Source organism: Stegodyphus dumicola, chromosome X1 (genome assembly GCF_044657685.1).
Source record: "Stegodyphus dumicola isolate Sdum_Otavi_A_Nest chromosome X1, ASM4465768v1".
NCBI lineage: Eukaryota > Metazoa > Arthropoda > Arachnida > Araneae > Eresidae > Stegodyphus > Stegodyphus dumicola.
Window position 1 is genome coordinate 131764386 of NC_140780.1, and position 20440 is coordinate 131784825.

At 33.1% G+C, this 20440-nt stretch overlaps 1 protein-coding gene across 1 annotated transcript in view; it reads left to right on the forward strand.

Moving 5' to 3' along the window:
• LOC118200078 (major facilitator superfamily domain-containing protein 6-like) overlaps positions 1-20440 on the forward strand; it is a 43282-nt gene that overhangs the window by 819 nt on the left and 22023 nt on the right. Inside the window, exons 2-4 of the mRNA XM_085808564.1 lie at positions 3826-3904; positions 7554-8253; positions 17202-17839. Coding sequence (XP_085664690.1) covers positions 3835-3904; positions 7554-8253; positions 17202-17839 — 1408 coding nt within the window. The 5' untranslated portion in view covers positions 3826-3834. The remainder of the gene's footprint in view (positions 1-3825; positions 3905-7553; positions 8254-17201; positions 17840-20440) is intronic.

Below are 20440 nucleotides of genomic sequence, written 5' to 3' on the forward strand. Positions count from 1 at the left end.
ACACTAGATATAACAATCGTTTCATTACAACGAAAGTGTAAAAGGTGGCCGGTTGATGAGGTGGTATCAAATCCATTTTCATAATCACACACATTATGACGTCTTTTTTTAAATTTATTTACGGCATGGTAAGGGAGGCCTTTTTAAGAGCATCTGTAAAACAATCGTCTAAAAATTAAGAAAAGAACTTCTTATAACGGAGTTATCTATTATTTCAGTCGTCATTTAACTAGAATTATTATAAGTAAAATCACAAAATTCTAATATGTAGAGAGAGAGAGCGAGAGGGAGAAAATGAAAGAAAGTAACAAATGTCCAAATATTTTGAAAATAAACACTTTTGCTCTATTGTTTGCTGGCATAAAAATATATGAGCAGTGAAAACTTTCCATACCCATACTTTAACTGTAACACATAATTTAACACTTTCTGGCACGCTCAAGTCGGAGTTTTGATAAAAAAAAAGGTAGGCAGTCTAATTAGGCCTAGAGGAGTACACAAGTAAAATTTTGTGAAGATAGTACTTATCTTTTAATTCTGTGGGCACACTGATTGAATAGAGCTTCGAAAAGAGTGTTGAACCGAGCATTGTTGTCAATGAACTGACCGATGAGATGCGGATAAACAAAGAATACAGACTCTCAGTTGTCCTAGATTATCGCTGAGCCCGGTCTGGGCACACCTAGGGTTCGCCGTTTGATTTTAGGCAAGATTTCAAGTTAAAAATTTAAAACTAACATAGAATAAGGAGATTAGCATACAGAGAAAAAATAACATAGAAATTTCTTTTCAAACAATACCTTTTATACCCTAAAAAACTCTGGAAGATTTCTTTGAAAAATGAGGGTCTTAAAAAACTAAACATGGCTAAAATATATGGACTGGTTTGTGTTGAGCTTCCATCTACTATAAATAAAAAAGGTTCAGAGTAACCTATAGTAACCTATAAATCCTTTTTCATTCAATTTTTCTCTGCGTACAGAAGGAAATTTTTAGGTGTGTCTAGACCGGACACACAGTGCCGCAAAGGCTTAACCATCCATGAACTCAATTGTGCATTTTTGGAGGGATATCAAATGAAAGTATTCAAATCGGGAAGTTGTTAAGCAAAACGAGAATAGAAAAGCAATGCATTTTTCGTGATAAGCAAACCGGGAATAGAAAAGCAATTCATTTTTCATATTAAGCAAAACAGGAATAGAAAATCAGTTCATTTTTCATATTATAGCTTCTGTATCAGAATTTTCCTCCATTACCAGCTTTTGGTTAGAAATATCAGTAAAAATAAGCTAATTTTCTTTTTGAAGTTAACACAGAATTACTAAACCCTTATTATTAGCAAAACTCAAAATATCGCACGCAAAAAATTAAACTTATTTATTAATTCTTAAAAATTTAATTTAAAATAAATTTAACATCTTCCACTCAGTTTCTTTTACTGCAAAGATATTAATTTTATTGAAATTGATTAAAAAAATTTCGAATTTGTTCTGCCGAAACAATTCTTCCGAAAAAAAGCAAATTACTCTAAGTACTATCGATATGAGATTTTGGGCTACAGAAATCAACGTAGAAACGTTTATATCGACCACATCAAAGCTAAAGCTCTTCAAAGCCGCTGTTGTTACAAATTATAATAAAACACTTAATCTTCTCTAAAATGTATGATTTAACTTAACATAGTGCTAAAAGCGAAATAGTTATAGTTTTGTTCCTTTGTAAATTTTTAACTGCAACGAAAACCGTACATTTTCAAAGCACTAGACCACCTAAGACACATTTCTTTTAAAAACGTATCATACGTACAGTGTTCGCATAACACTTATAAAATGTTATGCTTTTCTACTTTTCTTACACAGTTTAATAACATAAAACATATTTCTGTGATGTATTGTGTTACTCCACTTTATTAATGAAATTTAAGTATTATCAACAGTTTACTTTTATCTTGAAAAAAATTGAAAGATATAGAGAACTTATCTAAATAAGTAGTCTTTTTAGGCTGAACTATATTATTTATTTTAAATAGTAGTAGTTCGCTGCGACATTTTGTAATTCCCAGAAAAAATGTCGGGCTTGAGTTTTGAACCCTTGAACTGAAGTTCAAACTATCTTCATTCAAAATGTGACTGTCGGCGTATGGCAAACATAAAATTATGCATTATTTTCTCAGCATTAAGTTGTTCAGATAACTGACAGATTTAAATGCAGGATGTAAGAACTTCACGTCGTTTATGAGGGTTTTACCGCTACATGAGCATCCAGACAGAGCATAATTACCAGGAACGCTTACCAACTATTCGTTTGGAAGCACAGTTACTTGCGTAGCAAGTTGCATTGATACGAGAAATTATATTTCGAGTATGAGTGAATTAACGTTTTGTGAGTTGTAAGTTTCTAATGTGGCTACAAATAGTCTAACCCTTAAGTGGATATGTGCCTGGATGACTTAATTGGCAGAAAGTACGTACAGATAGCAATATAGGCTAAAAAATTTTTATTAGCTTCTTTGCATATTCTCCTCTCTGAAAAGTATATCCTTTTGCATTCTGCTTTTATAATTTACGCGAATATTTAAGCGCTCTAAATTAGAGTATATTCACAAATTAATGTAACTTACACTGTAAAGTGATTTTATGAAAATCAGCTAATATTGATTCGAAATGTAGAAATGATTCATTGTTTTAATAACCGATCAAATAATTTAGCTGAAACTTACAGGAGTATAATACAGTTAATCTGTCAGTATCATAGTTAGTTAGCTACAGAATATAAATTAAATGCGCTTTTCTGTTTAGAGCTAAAATTTATGTTTACAAGTTTATTCTACAAATTCCTGATGATTACAGTTGAAGTCCCAAAATAATATTTACTACTCTGCATCAAAATACTCTAGATTATATGCATATAGAAGGCTTAAGAAGTAGTTTTCATGTACTAAACTTAAAAGCCAAATTTGTTAACGTAGCTATCAGCCTCGAAATAAGAAAAATCAGGAAGTCTTCACTCCCCAAATCCGAAATTTCAAGGAGGTTTTTCGCGCTGTACGACGGCATCATTTCAAAAGAATTCCAATTTGACTTAAATTTGTTTTACAACTCATGATTTAAGTTATTCGACTAGTTATAATATAATTCTGACGTAAAATATGTTAATATTTAATTAGATATTCTAAATTTTATGGGGGGGGGTTCTAATTTCATTTTGCAATTTTCTTACACTTTTGTACTAAGAAAATCCTAATAAGGAAAGAAAGCTCTATCAAAGTAAGCATGATGGAGATAAAATTGATAATTAATGTGCATTAATAAGTGGATAAACTGAGTAATGTAATATGTATTGACGTACAATAATGATAAACCCAAATATTTACTGAATAAACATTGGTTAAATATTGAAATGAAGTCTTACAGATGTCTAACAGATTCAAGAAAATTTAGATAAAATATAACTCAATAAGAAAATTCTGCTGAAACTCGCTAGGGGTGGAGGAGTAAAATTTGCACAATTTAACTTTCATTAATTCTATAAATTCTATTTATTGCAGAAAAACACTTTATTAGTAAAGGCTAGAAATTAAAAACTGAAAGTCTAGAAAACGTAATGAAAAAACCGAGAGCATCCTGCTAAAACCGAAAACAATTGGCCACTACGCACTTGTTAAATGAATATTTTTCTGCACACTGTCGATCAATAATCAGGACAAAAACATAAAATAACAATTATTTCTCTCCGTGCACGAAAATTATTTAATTAATAAGATTTGTTACGAATTTTATGAAAGTTTATTGCATTTTTGGCAGTTGAATATTTCTTTAATTTTAGGCAACAAAAATGGCAGTCTGCGGTAACATAAATAAGAGGCTTTTGCCAATGAAGATGGTTATGTTTGGATGGTTTGGAGGTTAGTATTAACCTAAAAATTATATACTTTCTTAACTTTATCGTTTTAACTCTGTGTCATTTTATGTCTCTAACTTTATACTATGTAGCCGTACTTTAGATGAGGAAGAGTATTTTTATACCATAATATCATTATTTATTAAAACTGATACTTTTAGTATGCACTAAATTCAAATATATTTAATGCAATGAATTGAGTACCCCAACTATAAATATAGTTTATAATGAAAGTTAAGTATTGAAGAAGATTAAAAAAATGGGCAACTAAAAAATTCAACATTTTATGAACATTTCAATTACTTGATAATGAACAAGATAAATCTAAACTCTGACGCATTAAAACATTTATGAAATTTATTGTAACATCAATGAATTTTTGTTTCTTAGTGTACGAGAAAAAAATTATCCCTTAATTTTCTAATACAGGTAATATCAAGGCATATCTTTGCATTGCAATGTTTGCATTATATCTTGCTAATGCTTGTTTTATATGTTATGATGTTAGTACCGGCTTATATTGGTATACATCCTTATGCTGTAATATTTATAGTGTAATTTTCTGATTGACAAGGTTAACTAAGCAAACAATTAATTAATTAATTTTTTGGCATGTAATACTTTTGTTTTAAGTACAGGAGGCAAATAAAAGATGAATGATCAGTTTCTTCATTTAAAGCTGCGAATACCTAACAGGGACTTGAGTAAGATCATGCCTCAGCTATTTATCATACATTACTTCACTATTCTGTTTATCCTGCTTGCCACTAAAATTTCAACACCAGGAAGGATGCATTCAATCGATATGAAATGTGCATCATGGAAGAAAAAGTAAATGATAAGTAACACATATGCAAATCATGTGCGCCATTAGCCCCTCTGGAAACCTTATAAGAAAAAAAAACACTCTTAAATACTGAAATTTAACTTGTTCACTGTTTTTATATACAGTCGACATAAATAATATCTCGATGAATAACGTAGCTATACTGTCAGAGTTTTAATTTTAATCTCTGAGAGCTGAAACATATCGATACAGTATATTATCCTATAATAAAGTAGCTATACTGTCAGATTTCTAATTTTATTTGCTGAGAATTGAGGCATATCGAGACTACGTATTACCTTCCTGAAAACTTGTACTCGTGTAGGAAGGAATGCAGCTATAGCCAGAGGTGGATTTATGAAATGGAAGACCCATCGTTTCTGAACTTTTCTCGACCCTTTATTTTAAGACGTAGAATATGTTTGATACTTAAAAGAAATAACTAATGACTTTAAGGTCCCTTGTAACGTGGACCTCCTCACAACTGCTGCATGCGGTATCTTAATGAGTCCGCCTTTGTACACGCGGTGTCTTACGAGTACGCCTTATGAGTCCGCCTTTGTAGCGCAATTTTCTTTTAGCCACGGCTGTATGACGCAATACTGTAGCATGTCAGCTATCTCTAATTCAATTACTCATGCCTAAAGACAGATTTTATTCATGGTATGATTATTGCCATGGTTTGATTATGCCAGATTGGAAGACAGGAGAAGCGTTCTTTCGAGGGTCTTCATGGGGTCTCTGTTCTAATTTCCTGTCAGGGGAAAACAGCACTGTGAGTAATTATAGGATAATTATTAGGCCTTCTAAGATCTGAGGCCTTGAAAGCGTTCTGCAAATATAAGCTGTTATAAGGTCCTGATTACTGCTTTGCATAATGAAAGACAGACCTGTCACTAAACTGCCTCTAAATATCGCTATTATCACTTAACAACTACGAAGTGAACTCTTTACTCCGATATGAGAAGCAGTTTGAAAAATCAGCTTCGAAAAAGGAGATCCAACTATTATCTTAAGCGACAGCAGTCTTCTTCATTAATATTATTAAATATATGTTCATTAATTGTTTGAAAGGCCACTAGAATGGCTGTAGAAAACTGAAAAGACAGTGATAGCTATGTATTTGGGTTACGAATTTTAGACAGATTATAAATTACGAACTGAAGTAAAATGGCTTAGAAGCCCATACGTCAAAGCAGAAGCCTTTCATTAATTGAATAAAGAGGCATTAGGATTAGAAAACAATGTATTAGGGGCGGTTTGTTACCTGAAATTGTAAAATAATAGTTGCATTTATATCCAACAAAAAAGCAACATTTTTATACGCTAATAAAATTAGATACTCATAATTTTTGCGCTGTGCAAAGCATAAAACTTCCTACTCCCTGGGATAGAAACTGAGCTGAAGGAACGGATAGGTGGCACATCATTGAAGATAATATGATGATGCTCTATCAACATCACTGAAAAAGAAATATATTTCTTTCAGCTGCTGACGTGTTCAGAAACAGTAATTTCAGCTTTTAGATGGATAATGTGTCCTACCATCTAGGATGAATATTATCTAAACGGTTTGTTTCTATTAGCCTAGAACCTACTCAGTCGCTGAACTTAATACGATCGAAAATGATTTAATGAAACTGAAATAAAATGTGAGTGCGAACAAGCCAACAGATCAAATTCCATTATCAATGCATTAGCTTTAACAGCTTCTGAAGAGCATGGTTAGACGTGCCTTAATATGGAAATGTCTAGCAAATTATTATGCTAGACGTCTTTTTATGCTACAACAAATTCAGATGGTGACAGTAGGCAAAAGGGAGAGCAAATTGCCATATAACATGATGTCGCATACCACGTTAATTCTGAGAAAATCGCGAAAGTACTTATGTCAGGTTTCATGTCAAGCGGGGACTAGAACTGATTACAGTAAGTATAAAAACATTTTACTTCACAGCTTCTTTATAACATAGCCTGTGGTGTAGTATATAATGCCGAAAAAACGATAATAAGACATTGTTAGAAGTGTTCGAACGTGCAGCTGCGGATACGCACAGCCCATAGAGCTTAATCGTCGATCATGGCGAAGATGATGTAGTACGGACAATGTCTCCTCGAATTGCTCTTGGTATATCTGCTATGCTAAGCGTCTATTACCACCTGCTCAGCCGTAAATCAAATGTATACAGCGTATTCCTCGTTTGTGCAATAAACCATCTCATTCCCATATGAAACAGACAAGCAATTTTCTATATGACTACTACCGCAAATAGCTCTATCTTCCTTCGCCAGAAGTCAGTAAGTTCTCCAGCTCCAGCGGATGTCTTTCACAAAGCCATTTAAACTAGTTATGAGGAGCCAACCTAAGAAAGAAATCAGCAATCGGCCAATTAAACGTGATTTACGATAACATGCTCCATGGCAATTATTGTTCACTACTTTCGTCCTTCTGCGTTTGTCGGCATATTAACAAAACACCTTTAAACATATTTGATGATTTTATGTAAAAACTTTAGCTTCTTTTTATTTTTTCCGGCTTAGATAGTTTGCTGTAATTTTAAAGAAATGAAAAAAATATTTATGATAGCTAACAATCCTTTCCATCTTCTCATTTCAACCTATAAATCATTGCTAAAATTTCAAATCTGAATTTACCTTTTTCGTGTGTCTTTAAAACGATGAACTATTTATTGTTTTTGTAAATGGCATTCGTTTAATGCATGTTCAAATATTCAAATTCATGTTTACGTAAGGTGATTTTTATACCAAAGTCTGTACTAAGTTTATTTGTCAAGCAATAAATCAAATATTTTTTCTTTTATTTTAGCCAGTGCATGTGCTTTACCATTTATGACTGTCCATATGAAGGAGCTTGGATTAACAGTTGAAGAAACAGCAATTGTTTATACCTTGTTACCCGTAACTCAGTTTCTTTCTTCACCAATTGCAGGATTTATCGCTGATAGACTAGGAAAATACAGGAACGTGCTATTGCTGTCTATAATAATGACAATCATACTAGCTACATGTCTACTGTACGTTCCTGCTGTAAATAAAAATTCACATCCTAAAATATGGACTGTTAAAATTGTATGTGATCACGAGAATGTAACAGCTGAACGATGTGAAAATACTGCAGTTACTAATGGTATTGAAAACACGCATTTAGAACCTTGTCATTTTAACTGTAGTACTGCAACAAAGCTTAGTAATAACTCCTGGTCCATAACATTTAACGTCACAAACAAAGTCAGTTCAGAAGAATGTGAGTATTATGCAAGTTCAGTATGTGCTTTGTCTATCAAACCCATCTCACCCAACTGCAGTATTATATGCAATGAGCTAAACACCACAGAAAGCATGCCATCTGACAACATTAGAAATGGACAGCATTTAACGTTCTACCTTTATTCATTGGTAAGGATTGTGTACAATATCTTCTCTGCCATTGGATTTACCCTTGTAAATTCATCGGCCTTGGCTCTTACCGAAACCGACACAGAATTAGGAGAATACGGAAGACAGAGGTAAGTATAAATCTTGATTACTGAATAAACTTATCTGAATAATATCCCTCGTAAATCAGTGTTACAGAATAATAAAGGATATCAAATTATTAGCAGCTCAGACTGAAAGTAAATAATTTAGGTGAGTGGCCTTTATAATTTGCAGTGTTCTTTTATAATTTGCAACATGGACTTAAACAGCTGAGGTCACACACATACTCACGCATTTTTAGTATACAAATAAAAAAAAGAAAAGAAGAAGACCCCTTCCCCCCCAAAAAAAAAAAGAAAAACCGTTAAGTTGAGATATAGATGATAATTTTTAATTAAAACATATTTTATTGGTTAATTTAAAGATAAAAAGGAACAGGTTGTAAAATATGTTTAAATTATTTTTCAATTAATTATATTTGGACGAAGTCTTACGCATAATATTACGCATAATATCATTAATAAAAATAATAGATGAATTATTTTACTATAGCAAAGGAAACGAGGGCTGTCTGCTTATCTTAGCGTTGATGGAGGAGAGAACCTTAGGGCGTCATATTCTTTGTTCTCCTAACACCAACTTCTCTAAAGATAATTTTCCATCGACGGATTTAAAGTACCTCCATCCCGCAATGTGGCGTTAGATAAAGATAAGAAATTCGTGTGTGCAATCTCCTCAAGAGTAGCAATCTTCAAGCTGTTAAGAGGTATGAGACGACATGTTCTCGCATTAAAGAAATAGTAATTTGTTCAGTAATGCCTTCTCCAAACATTACAGAAAACATAACTTTTCCAGTGTTAGAAGATTTTAGCAATCTGCACTGTATCTGTTATAAAAGCTTCTTGATATCAGGAGGCTGACGGACCAATAATTCTGCGGCTTCCCTAATATGTCTTCAATTATAACGAATCAGGACGTAAAGTGCAACCAAAAATTGAAACGTCGTGGCCAAATGTCAGCAATATATTCCACACCAAGCAAAAACTCAGAACGCTCTAAGATTCTCGAATAGCCCTCAGACCGGCAATCCCGTTTACGTCTAGAATATTTTTTCTGGGGTCTTTAGCGCTCAAATTACTGTTTATATATCTTATTTTTTTTTATTGAAGTCAAAATAATTACATTTATATGCGGAACAGAAGTACGTCAGTTTCCAATTTCAAATTAGACAAAATTCAATCTTGTAAGGGGATACTTATCTTGTTCCTAATAACCTTACCTTAAAGCTGGTTTATGGAATAACATTGGATCAAAGCTGATATTAAAATTTCATCTTTTTGTTACTGACTGCAGTATCACTTTACGTTCTTCAGTTTTTCATGAAACTCATCCATTTATCGTCTAAATGTAACGATACAACGTTAATACAAACAGTTGCGTTAGAGAAATGTATATATCTCATGATGGCAAAAATGGAAGTTTGTCAAGACAAACATTCGACTCTTCTCAAGACGACAAACATCATTGCAATAATCAGTTTCGTGCTGTATGCGTGCTATAGTTAGAGAATGTTCTTTTGCAACATTTCGCTGTGTATGTTCTTGAAAAGGGTCTTGTATGACTGGCATTTACACAGTGGTTTTACGAATTCTTAGAGGAAAAAATCACAAAGATCTGAAGTTTAGCGCTCGGAGAGGCGAAGAATACAACACAGGGTCATCCTACCCAGTTTGATTAATCCAGTAAGGAAAAGCACTTAAGCTGAGATTGGCCTCAAGAAGTCTTATGAAGTGTCCGACGACTTGGTCATCGCAGAGAAAAGGATGACGAATTACAAGTACAAATGTCTTTCATCGAGATAAGGAGTTTACTGCTAGAATGTTATATTTATCGAGATACAACATGATAATTAAGACACCTGGGTGGGTTATAAGCTCTACCATAACTGTCGAGGTATCTGCCGAAAACGTCTCGGCAAATACATCACGGACGAAACGTTGCGAAGAAAGTAACTTAAGGATAAAATGTCTTCATACAAAATATCGTGCGAAAAAATAAAGCAAGAAGGAAACATTATAGTTCTAAAACATCGTCATCCAAAATAAAGCAGTTCAAAAACATCGGAGTTTTAAAACATCCTCGTAAAAAATATCTTGGTAAAAATTAAAGCACCTGCAAATCATCGTATAAACGATAACATCGTAGACATGCGTTTTCAGACTTTAAAAATTCGCAAATTAACATAATGATTTGTGAACCAAGACGAAATGAGGAATATTTTTACTTTTACATTTCATATTTTTTGAATTAACTAATAAAAATTTGATGAAACAATAAGAAGGAAATTTAAGCATTCAAAAACTGAAAATGAGAAGAAAATAATTTTAAGTATAGCAGTTAATATAATTTTAAATTTATATAGTTAACTAATAAACGTAGATAATTAATTAATCTCTTTCATAAAGTTTTATTGGTAATTTTTCGTGAAAGGTATAGCGTAAAAAAGATTAGAAAAAGAAAGATGAGTAACTACACGTGGTTACTTCTATTAAAAATGTTAAATTAAATATAAGATTTTAAAATTCTGTTAACTGCTATAAGCAGCTTTAATTTTCCACTCGTTTTCAATTTTTTATTGCTTAAAGGGTGTTGGAACCCCCAAATCTTCAAAAAATGATGATTTCGGATTTTTTTCATTTTAAAATTCTCTACACTTTTTTATCTTTTTAAAAATACCATTTTTTAATTTCTATGAAAACTACAACTGTAAAAAATCTACTTTTAATTTGTCATCGAATACTTTGATGAATGAGATGTAGAGACATAAGGATTTTTTTGAAAGCAGGCAAGATGAAAAATTAGCAACCGCCTTCGCCGGGAATCGAATCACAGACCTCTGGAATACCGGCCCAGCGTGCAGAACCACTACAACACGAAGGCACGCTAGGAAAGGTGGGTATTATATACTCCCCTTTTTAGGTGGCGACTGGGGTTTTTTAAGGGAACCCAATCGCCAAATCCTGGGTGTGGAGAATCCTCATCCAACACCCTTTTAGTTCGGACGCCACTGTAGAGACATTAGGATTTTTGGAAGTCGGAGAGATGAAAAATTAGCAATCGCCTTCGCCTGGAATCGAACCACGGTCCTCTGGAATACCGGCCCAATGTGCAGAACCACTACACTACGAAGGCACGCTAGGAAGGGGGTGAAATACCTTATATACTCTTCCTTTTAAAGGGAGACTGGGGTTTTTAGGGGACCCAACCGCCAAATCCTGGGTGAGGAGAATCATCATCCAACACCCTTTTTAGTTCGGGCGCCACTGTAGAGACATTAGGTTAATTGTAAAAGCCGGAAAGAGGAAAAACTAGCAACCGCCTTCGCCGGGAATCGAACTACGGACTTCTGGAATACCAGCCCAGTGTGCAGAACCACTACACCACGAAGGCACGCTAGGAAGGCGGGAGAAATACCTTATACAGGATTTTTACATAAAAACGCGTTTTTCTCCAAACGTAATTTTTATATACTCGGCGTACTTTTTCTCGGGAACTACTGCTCACAGGTATGGCTTATTTATTAGGTTTCCTAATATTTACTAAAATGAGCTTTTTGTGATAAACTAAGAAAAAAAAATTAAAAAAATTTTTGTTTTGAGAAAAGTGCTAAATTTTACTATGCCTAACAAAATATTCTGTAAATTATTCTAAAATTCAAAATGTTTAAAAGCTAAATTCAGTATAATTGGATAGGTATACTTTAATTGCGCAAAAAATTTCAAGCGTATATCTACAGCAGATTTTGAGAAAAGGTACATCGAAAATGGCCAATTTAACATTGTTCGGTATAGGGGTTGCTGATACCCCTTAAGTTTCCTATTTGCTTTTCTAGGGAGGGAAATATTAATTAATTGAAAAGTGTGAAGTATAGTCGTAAAAATATTCTTCATTTCTACTTGCGTTTACAAAAAATTATACGAATATTCAACTTTTAAAGCCTGAAAAACATATGTCTGCGTTGTTTCTGTTTTGCGATGATTTATATGTGCTTTAGTTTTTTACCACGATATTTTTTACGACGTTTTAAAACTGCTTTTTCTCCTTCCTCTCTTTTCTCCCACGACGTTTTGTAAGTTTTCCCACAATGATGTTTTCGCCTTGCGTTGTTTTCTCCGCGACGTTTTCTTCCGCGATATTTCTGCTGCGATGTTTTCGCCTGTAATCACTGTCGAGGGGAAAAAAAAAAAAAAAGGCCATTTTCCATAAAACAAAATCTAGAAGGCTGAGATCCTTAAAAGTGCAGAGATGTATAAATTTATGCTACCTACAGATGATTTCGATGATCTCTCTTAGAAACAGACGTCTTGAAGAGATATTTTATATGTGCAAAATATTATTCCACCACTAGCGCTGTCTCTTAAAGCAGGCAGAGTCCCAGAAGACTATACATTCAGATAACATGCTAAACATAAGCAAACATGGGAGGAAAATATGTTTTTTCCTTTTTCTTTCAGAAGATTTATAACAAATTTTTACGTTGCAAGGAATAAAGATTTTGTAAGAAAGTAAAATTTATTCTTTCTTTTTTTAAACGTCGTATATTATATTAATTTTTAAAAGCTACATTATACAATACTTACTTCTCACAAATTAATATAGCTTCTTTCTTTAAGCTATTAAATTAAAGAACTAAGAAAATATACGAATATTACTTCCAGAAGAAAATATGTTAGAATAGGATCACTATGGTATGCTGAATTTTTTTTTCTTGCCTGCATTTTCTATCAAGAATGTGGAATTTAATAACTGATACTTAATAATTAAATAAAATTTATTTATTAAATAAAGAATGTTAAAAGAAGTAGAAAGTTGCTTATATTAGTGACCTTTCGTGATAATTTTTTTTTACTAAAGCGACATTCATGACGGAAAAATGTAACTTAATTGACTTCATGAAATAAAATATGTATTATTTATTTAAAATAATACTATAATAATTTATAGTATTATTTTAAAATAATAATTATTTAAAATAATAATTATAATTAATAATTAATTATTAATTATAATTAATTTAATAATTATTTAAACAACTATCTGATAAATTTAAAGAAAATATGATCTTTTCTGAGATATAAAGGAACTTAAGTGCTTACGTTTTTAAATAAAAAAGGGAAAGATCTCCACCATACTGTTACGAATTTTGTATATATGCAAAAAACTTTATTGAAATTATTTGTGAAATTTTGGTATTTTTTGTATGATGTAACATGAAATGCTTGAAAGTGACGAAGCTCTGCCCCAAAAATAAGATTACAGGAGCAAGTCTATTTAACACTGAGATAAGCGGCTATCTCGATAAATTGGGGAGATATCGTCGAGCTGGCGACGGTTTGGGCCACAAATTTTTGTCACTAAATTTGACAAGAACTCACCAAAAATCGCAAACTTAGCGGCCATTTGTCGACATTTTGGTTCGGTCCCTTTATAAATGCAATTGGTATTGTAATTGAATAAATGTAATTCCTCCCTATATGTAACTGTAACCGCATCCGGCCATAATATGGCTTCCACTAATTTAGAGAAGTGAAAGGCCCTAGAGATTTCTCGGCGGCCGGGGAAAACTATGTAAGGCTGGAGAGAGCACCAGTTTCTCAGTTTTTCAGGTCAAAGACAACTTCGGAGTGCTGAGATATTTCCGTGTGAGCTTTACTGTTTAGATGAGCTTTGCAATGTGTTGTATTTAACGTTCTTAGATAATTTATTTGTCCTCGTTTCACAAAAATAGCTGAAATTACGTTGTAAGAAACGCTCACATTCCGTTCTGTTCATCGACCCGTGTTCGATTCTAAGTGAAAGAGCTGGCTGTATGGGTTTTTTCTTGGTTTTAATTTGGATACGAGCCAGTTTCTCTTTAATGTCACCTCACCAGTGGCCAAGTGGTTAAGACCGCCGAATACTGGTAGTTTGACTTGGTTTCGTTTCGAAATTAGGCTAACGGGCTGCCGTTTTTAACATGTGTAACCAGTTCCCCTTAGAAAATTCTCCACGAAAACATCCGTCATCTTAAGCAGATTGGCACCGTGACTTTTCCGTATTCAAAACAACCTAACCCGTATGATGTTCTTAATATGAAAGCCTCCATCCCTCTTCGGAAGCAGACATCACTCGCGTGCTTTGCCACTATCAAATAAACCAAAAGAAATAATCGAAATTTAGATCAGTAGCTCTCGAATTTTGTTTAAATTATACCCCTCAATCATGAATTAAAAATATAATCAGTCTTAAATTTCCACAGATAGCAGATTTAACTTTTTTTGTAATAACTTGGCAAACTATATAGATTTTATTGTGCTGAAATTTGCATCGGTGATAATACACCCACAATGGCCAATGATTAAAAACTTTTGAGATTTTCATTTGAATGCGTGCTAGGGATGAAGTATGCAATTTTTTATGACGTGAGTTACACGTGGTTAGAATTATAGTATAAGTAAGGTGTAAGAGGGGTGAAGTTTTCAACTTCACTTCGAATGTTTACGCATTTTCCCAGCGAGCTCAGTTGCCCAGCGGTGGTAGTCAAGGCTCCGTTCAGGCGAAATTTTTGTACAACTTCGATCTCAGCTGAACATAAAAGATAGTTTGAGGACTTGTAAATGCTATTTATTTTTATTTCATCTACCATATATTCAAGAGTTATTAGTGCATTATTATTCAATATAGCCTAAAATGCTTATAAATGTTTGAAATGTGTGACAGAAATTTTTATGCCAAATTTAAATTTTTACATTACTATTGTAAAGAGACTACTGCGCAAAGTCGCATAAGACTTTCCATTCTGTCTGGAATTCCGGTTTTTCAACTTTTAAGCCCAAGAGGAAATGTGAAATGATTGGTAAAGGCCCTCAGGTGTCGAAAACCTCTTATATGAATGATAACCCACTTCAGAAGAAGAGCTTAGAAGTTCTTACTACAGCGTGTTCTGCCTTCTGGCCACGTCGTTGCTTTAAGCCACATCTTACTACGTTCGGCCGTATTGTTTGTTACGTGCCTGCTAATATTCTTCGGTGAACTTGAATAAGGGCCAACTCTGTTAGTTATTTCTGTGCAGCTTCGGCTGGTTTTAGTTTAGTTAGCATTTGATTAGTTAATTTAGAAGCCAAACAACAAAAATCAGCGTTATATTTTCAAATTTTCACAGGACTAGTTTCGATGGTTTTACCGAACCATCATCCTCAGCTGCAAAAGAGAAAAAAAAATGTTTTTTGGTTTCTAAATTAATGTTTGTTCCCCGTGTTATTGTATCTTAATTATTTGATTAGTTTCTTATTTTCTATTTAAGCCCAAGTGGGGACTTGCTGTAAGGCCGAAAGGGAGGCCATCTATGAATTATTATTGAGTTGAATTAAAGGGTAATTTAACCCTTCTTTGTACATGTCTTTTCCACGTGAACTCAACAATAATTCGCTACACAGTTTATAAGTATTCTAGCTGCAGAGGACTACTAATTTAGCTAGATCATTATAAATTGTCAGGGAAGAATTTCAAATGGGAGTGAAGGAAATGCAGCTTAAGTGACATGTTGCAACCTATCCTCTTATAAGATTGGATAGGTTCTTCAACTAGATCTTTGTAGTTCTCCGATTTTTTTCTATCAAGGATGTTGCTACATAACATTTTTAAAAGCAGTCCACGCCCTATTCTCTTTCTTGGAAAGTGAGCTTTCAAAATTTTCGTCTTTAAAATTTCTCATATTTGTGGCCCAACAACAATTTCCTTTTTTATGCTTTGTCTCACTTTTGCATGCGAATTTCCGTCTCAAATAAAGAAAAGCATTTACTTCTCTATTTAAGACTTTAACAAAAATTTTTGCAATTTGCTATTTTTATGTGCAGAGGAGGTAAATAAATGTTTTAATGTTCTGTTAAAGGTTAATTGAGGATATTTTTCAGACCATGCACTATATCTTCACGTAACAACCAATGACATAATGTTGGTTTCTGGTTCTGCTGTCCCATTCGCACAAAAAACAACACTGCTTGGTATAGCCACTGTGCAGTCCCGTAAGCAGTGTAACAACTTTTCGATCGGCACAGATATTCCCTTTATGATCTATGTCATTTATGCTTTAAAGTAATATACACATGTTCTCATTCATTTCTTTCTTGTTTACAGAACGACCCGCGGGAACAGATGGTTGTTCGTTTCCATTAAACAATAAAACTGCATTCAGACTTTTCTTCGAAGAGTAAATAAATAATTGCCACTCGATTGGTTTATAGTAAATGTTGTTGATGTTTTCTAGATTTTGCTACGTGATAAGACAATTTTAAAATCAGTGTAAGGGTTACATAGGCAGAAATTACCGAAATAACATATGAGTTTGGCGGAGAGGATTTTCATGCAAAACAGCGTTATCGGAGGAATAAGCCAACAAGAATCAGTTTAATATTCATAAAGTGGCAGGACTTCCGTGCTGCAGCTGAAGTTCTTAAATTCTTATTCTGCAGCTGAAGAAGCATGTTTTATATTTAAACCCTTGAAACTAGTTTTGCAAATTTGTGAATATTCATAAATTCATATTGCTCATATAATATTCATCAGGACTTCATAAATTCTTATTGCTGCAGCTGAAGAAGATTGTTTTATGTTTAAATCCTTAAAACTAGTCCTGCAAATTTATGAATATTACTCTGATTCTTCTCGCCTGAACACCTCCAAAAATTACGCCAAACATCAAGGCTTATTGAACTACGGATTTCAAAATATTTAAAACCATTTATTGAACTAAATTCGAAATTAAATCTCATGTGTAACATATACTATGTTTTTTCAACCAATTATAAGTTTAACTGAAGTGGGGGAAATTATTTCCATAAATTAGATATTTTATTTATACACTTTGTGACGAAAAAACTATGTAGCAAATGAAGCACTGAGCGAGGAATCAGAATTTAGCATTCTCTTGATTTATAAGCATTTCATTTCAAATTTTATTTATTAATTAAAATATTTATGTTTCATTTCACTTTTATAGGTTTTGGGCAATATTAGCGATGGCAATATTCTCCCCACTAGCTGGAATACTGGTAGACGTAATTAGCACTGGAGATAGAGTTATCAACTATGCTCCCGCATTCCACACTCATAATATTTTAGCATTACTGACAGCTGTAGCAGTATGGTATTTGGATTTTGAAATGGAAGATGCCCCTCAAAGCTATATTGAAACTTTCAAGAATTTTTGGACATTGATAAGAAGTCCTTCCATATTTTTCTTGCTATTAGTGTTATTCTGGTTAGGAACAATGTGGGGTTTCCTAGAGTCATTTTTATTCTGGTTTATGCTAGAGCTGGGAAGCCCAACTTACATGTTAGGCTTAACAATTACTGTCGGTTCCTTAGTAGGTCTACCGTTTCTTCACTACGCAAGATTCCTTGTATCGAAGATTGGATACGCGAATTTAGTGTCTGCGGCAGCTTTTATGTACATGATCCGTTGTGTGGGATGCTCATACCTCGTAGATCCTTGGTGGATCATGCCTTTCGAAGCTTTAGAAATTTTTACGTACCATCTAATGTGGGTTGCAGCTGCAACATACGCAGCTCATCTGTCATCACCTGGCCTTTTAGCAACTATACAAGGATTTATTGATGGCATACATTATGGAGTTGGTAAATATGGCTTCTACGTTATTTTACTTTAAGTTAATTTTGAACTAAATGTTTATCATAAGTAATATAGATTAAGTCCTGTAAAAGACACGAAAGATCTGATAACATCGTAAAAATATGAAGACGTATGTTGAAACCGAAACAAGGAGAAAGAATATTACATAATATTCACTCAAATATTTTATCATTTAAAAACTTCCATAAACAGTTGCATATATATATCCTAATAAGCAAATATACTCCAAAAATATTTATAAACAGAGTAGCAGTTACAAAAAAAATATATATATAATAAAGATAAATAAGAGTGTTATGTCATATAAAACGCAATCTATTGATTCACAATCAGTAAAATAAGTAATATCTATACGGATAGCCCTATTTCTTCCTGCAACAAACTCATCCATAGTCTGATCATTCGATGCAATTAGTAATCGCCATGTGATGCGCGGGTGAACATGGTTTGTGCGTGAGTGCATTCATATTACGGATTTGTTAAATATTTATAAATGAGGCGTAGCTTCCTGTCGAATTCCAAAAGAATTTTTCTCATAAAGCTATCTTTCAGAAAATGGGTTACAGCTGCGAATTCCAAGCGTTGGCAAAATTAATGGTCCCTGAAGAAATTTTGATAGATTTCGAACCGAATATTTAAAAACAATAAAGTAAGTAACAAAGCTTGTACCGAATAAGACGATGGCTATATTTAGCAATTATTTAGAGTTATATTTATTCCTCTGAGATACTCTTAAAAAAATTTCGAGATCTTTCATAAATAGTCCTAATAATAGCCGCATGTAATTTTTTAGCGAAAATTTCTAATAAATACCTTTGAGATCAGATGGATATCAGTACAGAAGCATGAGTTCCAAACTCCAATTCGTAGATACAAAAAAATTCGAAACTTTTATGCAGCTCTTAGAACAGCTTCTTTTTCTTTGACCTTTCTTCTCACTGTATTAAAAATTGTTTAAATAAAAAAATTCTAATAATATTTTTCAGTTTCAGTTTGACATACTATGAAAAAACTCCTTAAAATCCCTTTAGGATAAGAGATTCCTAACTCACTGAAGTTTTAACTGAAGTTTTAACATAACTGAAGTTTTCTCGGCAAACTGACATGAAAAATTTTAATTTTTATACCCTAACTAAAAGGCGTCATGTGATCAACACTTTCGCAGTCTGAAGTGAACCTTTCTAGATTTAGTTTCTGAAACGGAGCCATTAATTACGAACTAACTGGTAAAAACATTTTAATCCACCAATTGTTTCTAAACATTATGCATGTGAGTCTTATACTCCGACCAGTGTGACATATTTGTTTACATTCGCTATTTTATTGACTTAATCCACAATTATCATCAACGTGTTTTCAACTAAAGTTTGTCGGAAAGTATAAAACAGTAATTTATGCTCATCAAGGGAAGAAAATAATTATTTTAATGAGTATTGTATCACGTGAATATTTCCTTTTCTTTACACCTCAAACTGCAGAAAATGCACGGAATTTATATGCTTTGAGTACAAATTTTGTTTCCCGTAGTTAATTCATCTTACGACTCTTGCTTACAGAGTTATTAATATTGTTAATATTGTTATCACAACACCGACCAAAGAGGCTAGAATAAATGGAGTAAGCCTCTCCCTTATGTCCCGTGCAATGAAACGTCATAGTTTGATGTCACAACTTAACATGCCCGCTGCCATATGTTGACTTTTGGTTGGTTTTGTTTACATCTTAATCAGTGTTGTCAACATTCAGCTATACATCATTGAACCTTTTTAAGTCTCTAGTTCTAATTTTAATACTTAACATACATGATTTTCTACTTAGTATATAAAAAAGTCGCAAGGATTGCAAATAACTGTTTGAAATTTAATAAAATCTAGCTACATGAAAATGTGGAAATGGTAATTATAAGACAAATGTATACATGGTAAAATATAGAAGACCAAGTGTACATTTCAATGGTATTTTACGTAAATTATGCTTCAAGACACTTTTCTGAACCTACGAACATTAATGATACCTCTCAAAGTCTCAGTGTAATTTTATTCCGCAATATGTTTCGTAGTCTCATCCGTACGCTTTATGACAGCCATGATAAGTCGTGATGTCATGTTGTTGTCATTTTCTTGATTTCATTTTTGTGACGTCATGCTAACTCCATCTAGTCCAACCTCCTTGATAACAACAGATTAATCATAAACAAAGAAACCGCATTTTTAAATTTAAATTTCTTATTGTATCTATATTAATGATTACATATAAATTTTTAGAATTTGCCATTATTATGCTTCAAGTATCATTCACATAACGAAAACCACAAAGGGGAGGAATGGCAACTGAAATTTTGTCACTTTCAGATATTATTCCGCCAGGACACATCTTTCAAAATATACCGGCCAGCCAATGGCCAAGCGCTTAAATCGTTAGTTAGTGAAGCGGTGAACGAGGCGGCTAGATGAAGCCAATAGACTTCCCGAAATTTATCTTTGTTATCTTTTATAACTCGAAGTGCAAGGATGTAGGCATTACTTAAACACGAAAGAAATACGCTTTGAAAAATCTACCATGAAAAGCACCACTTTATACCCTGC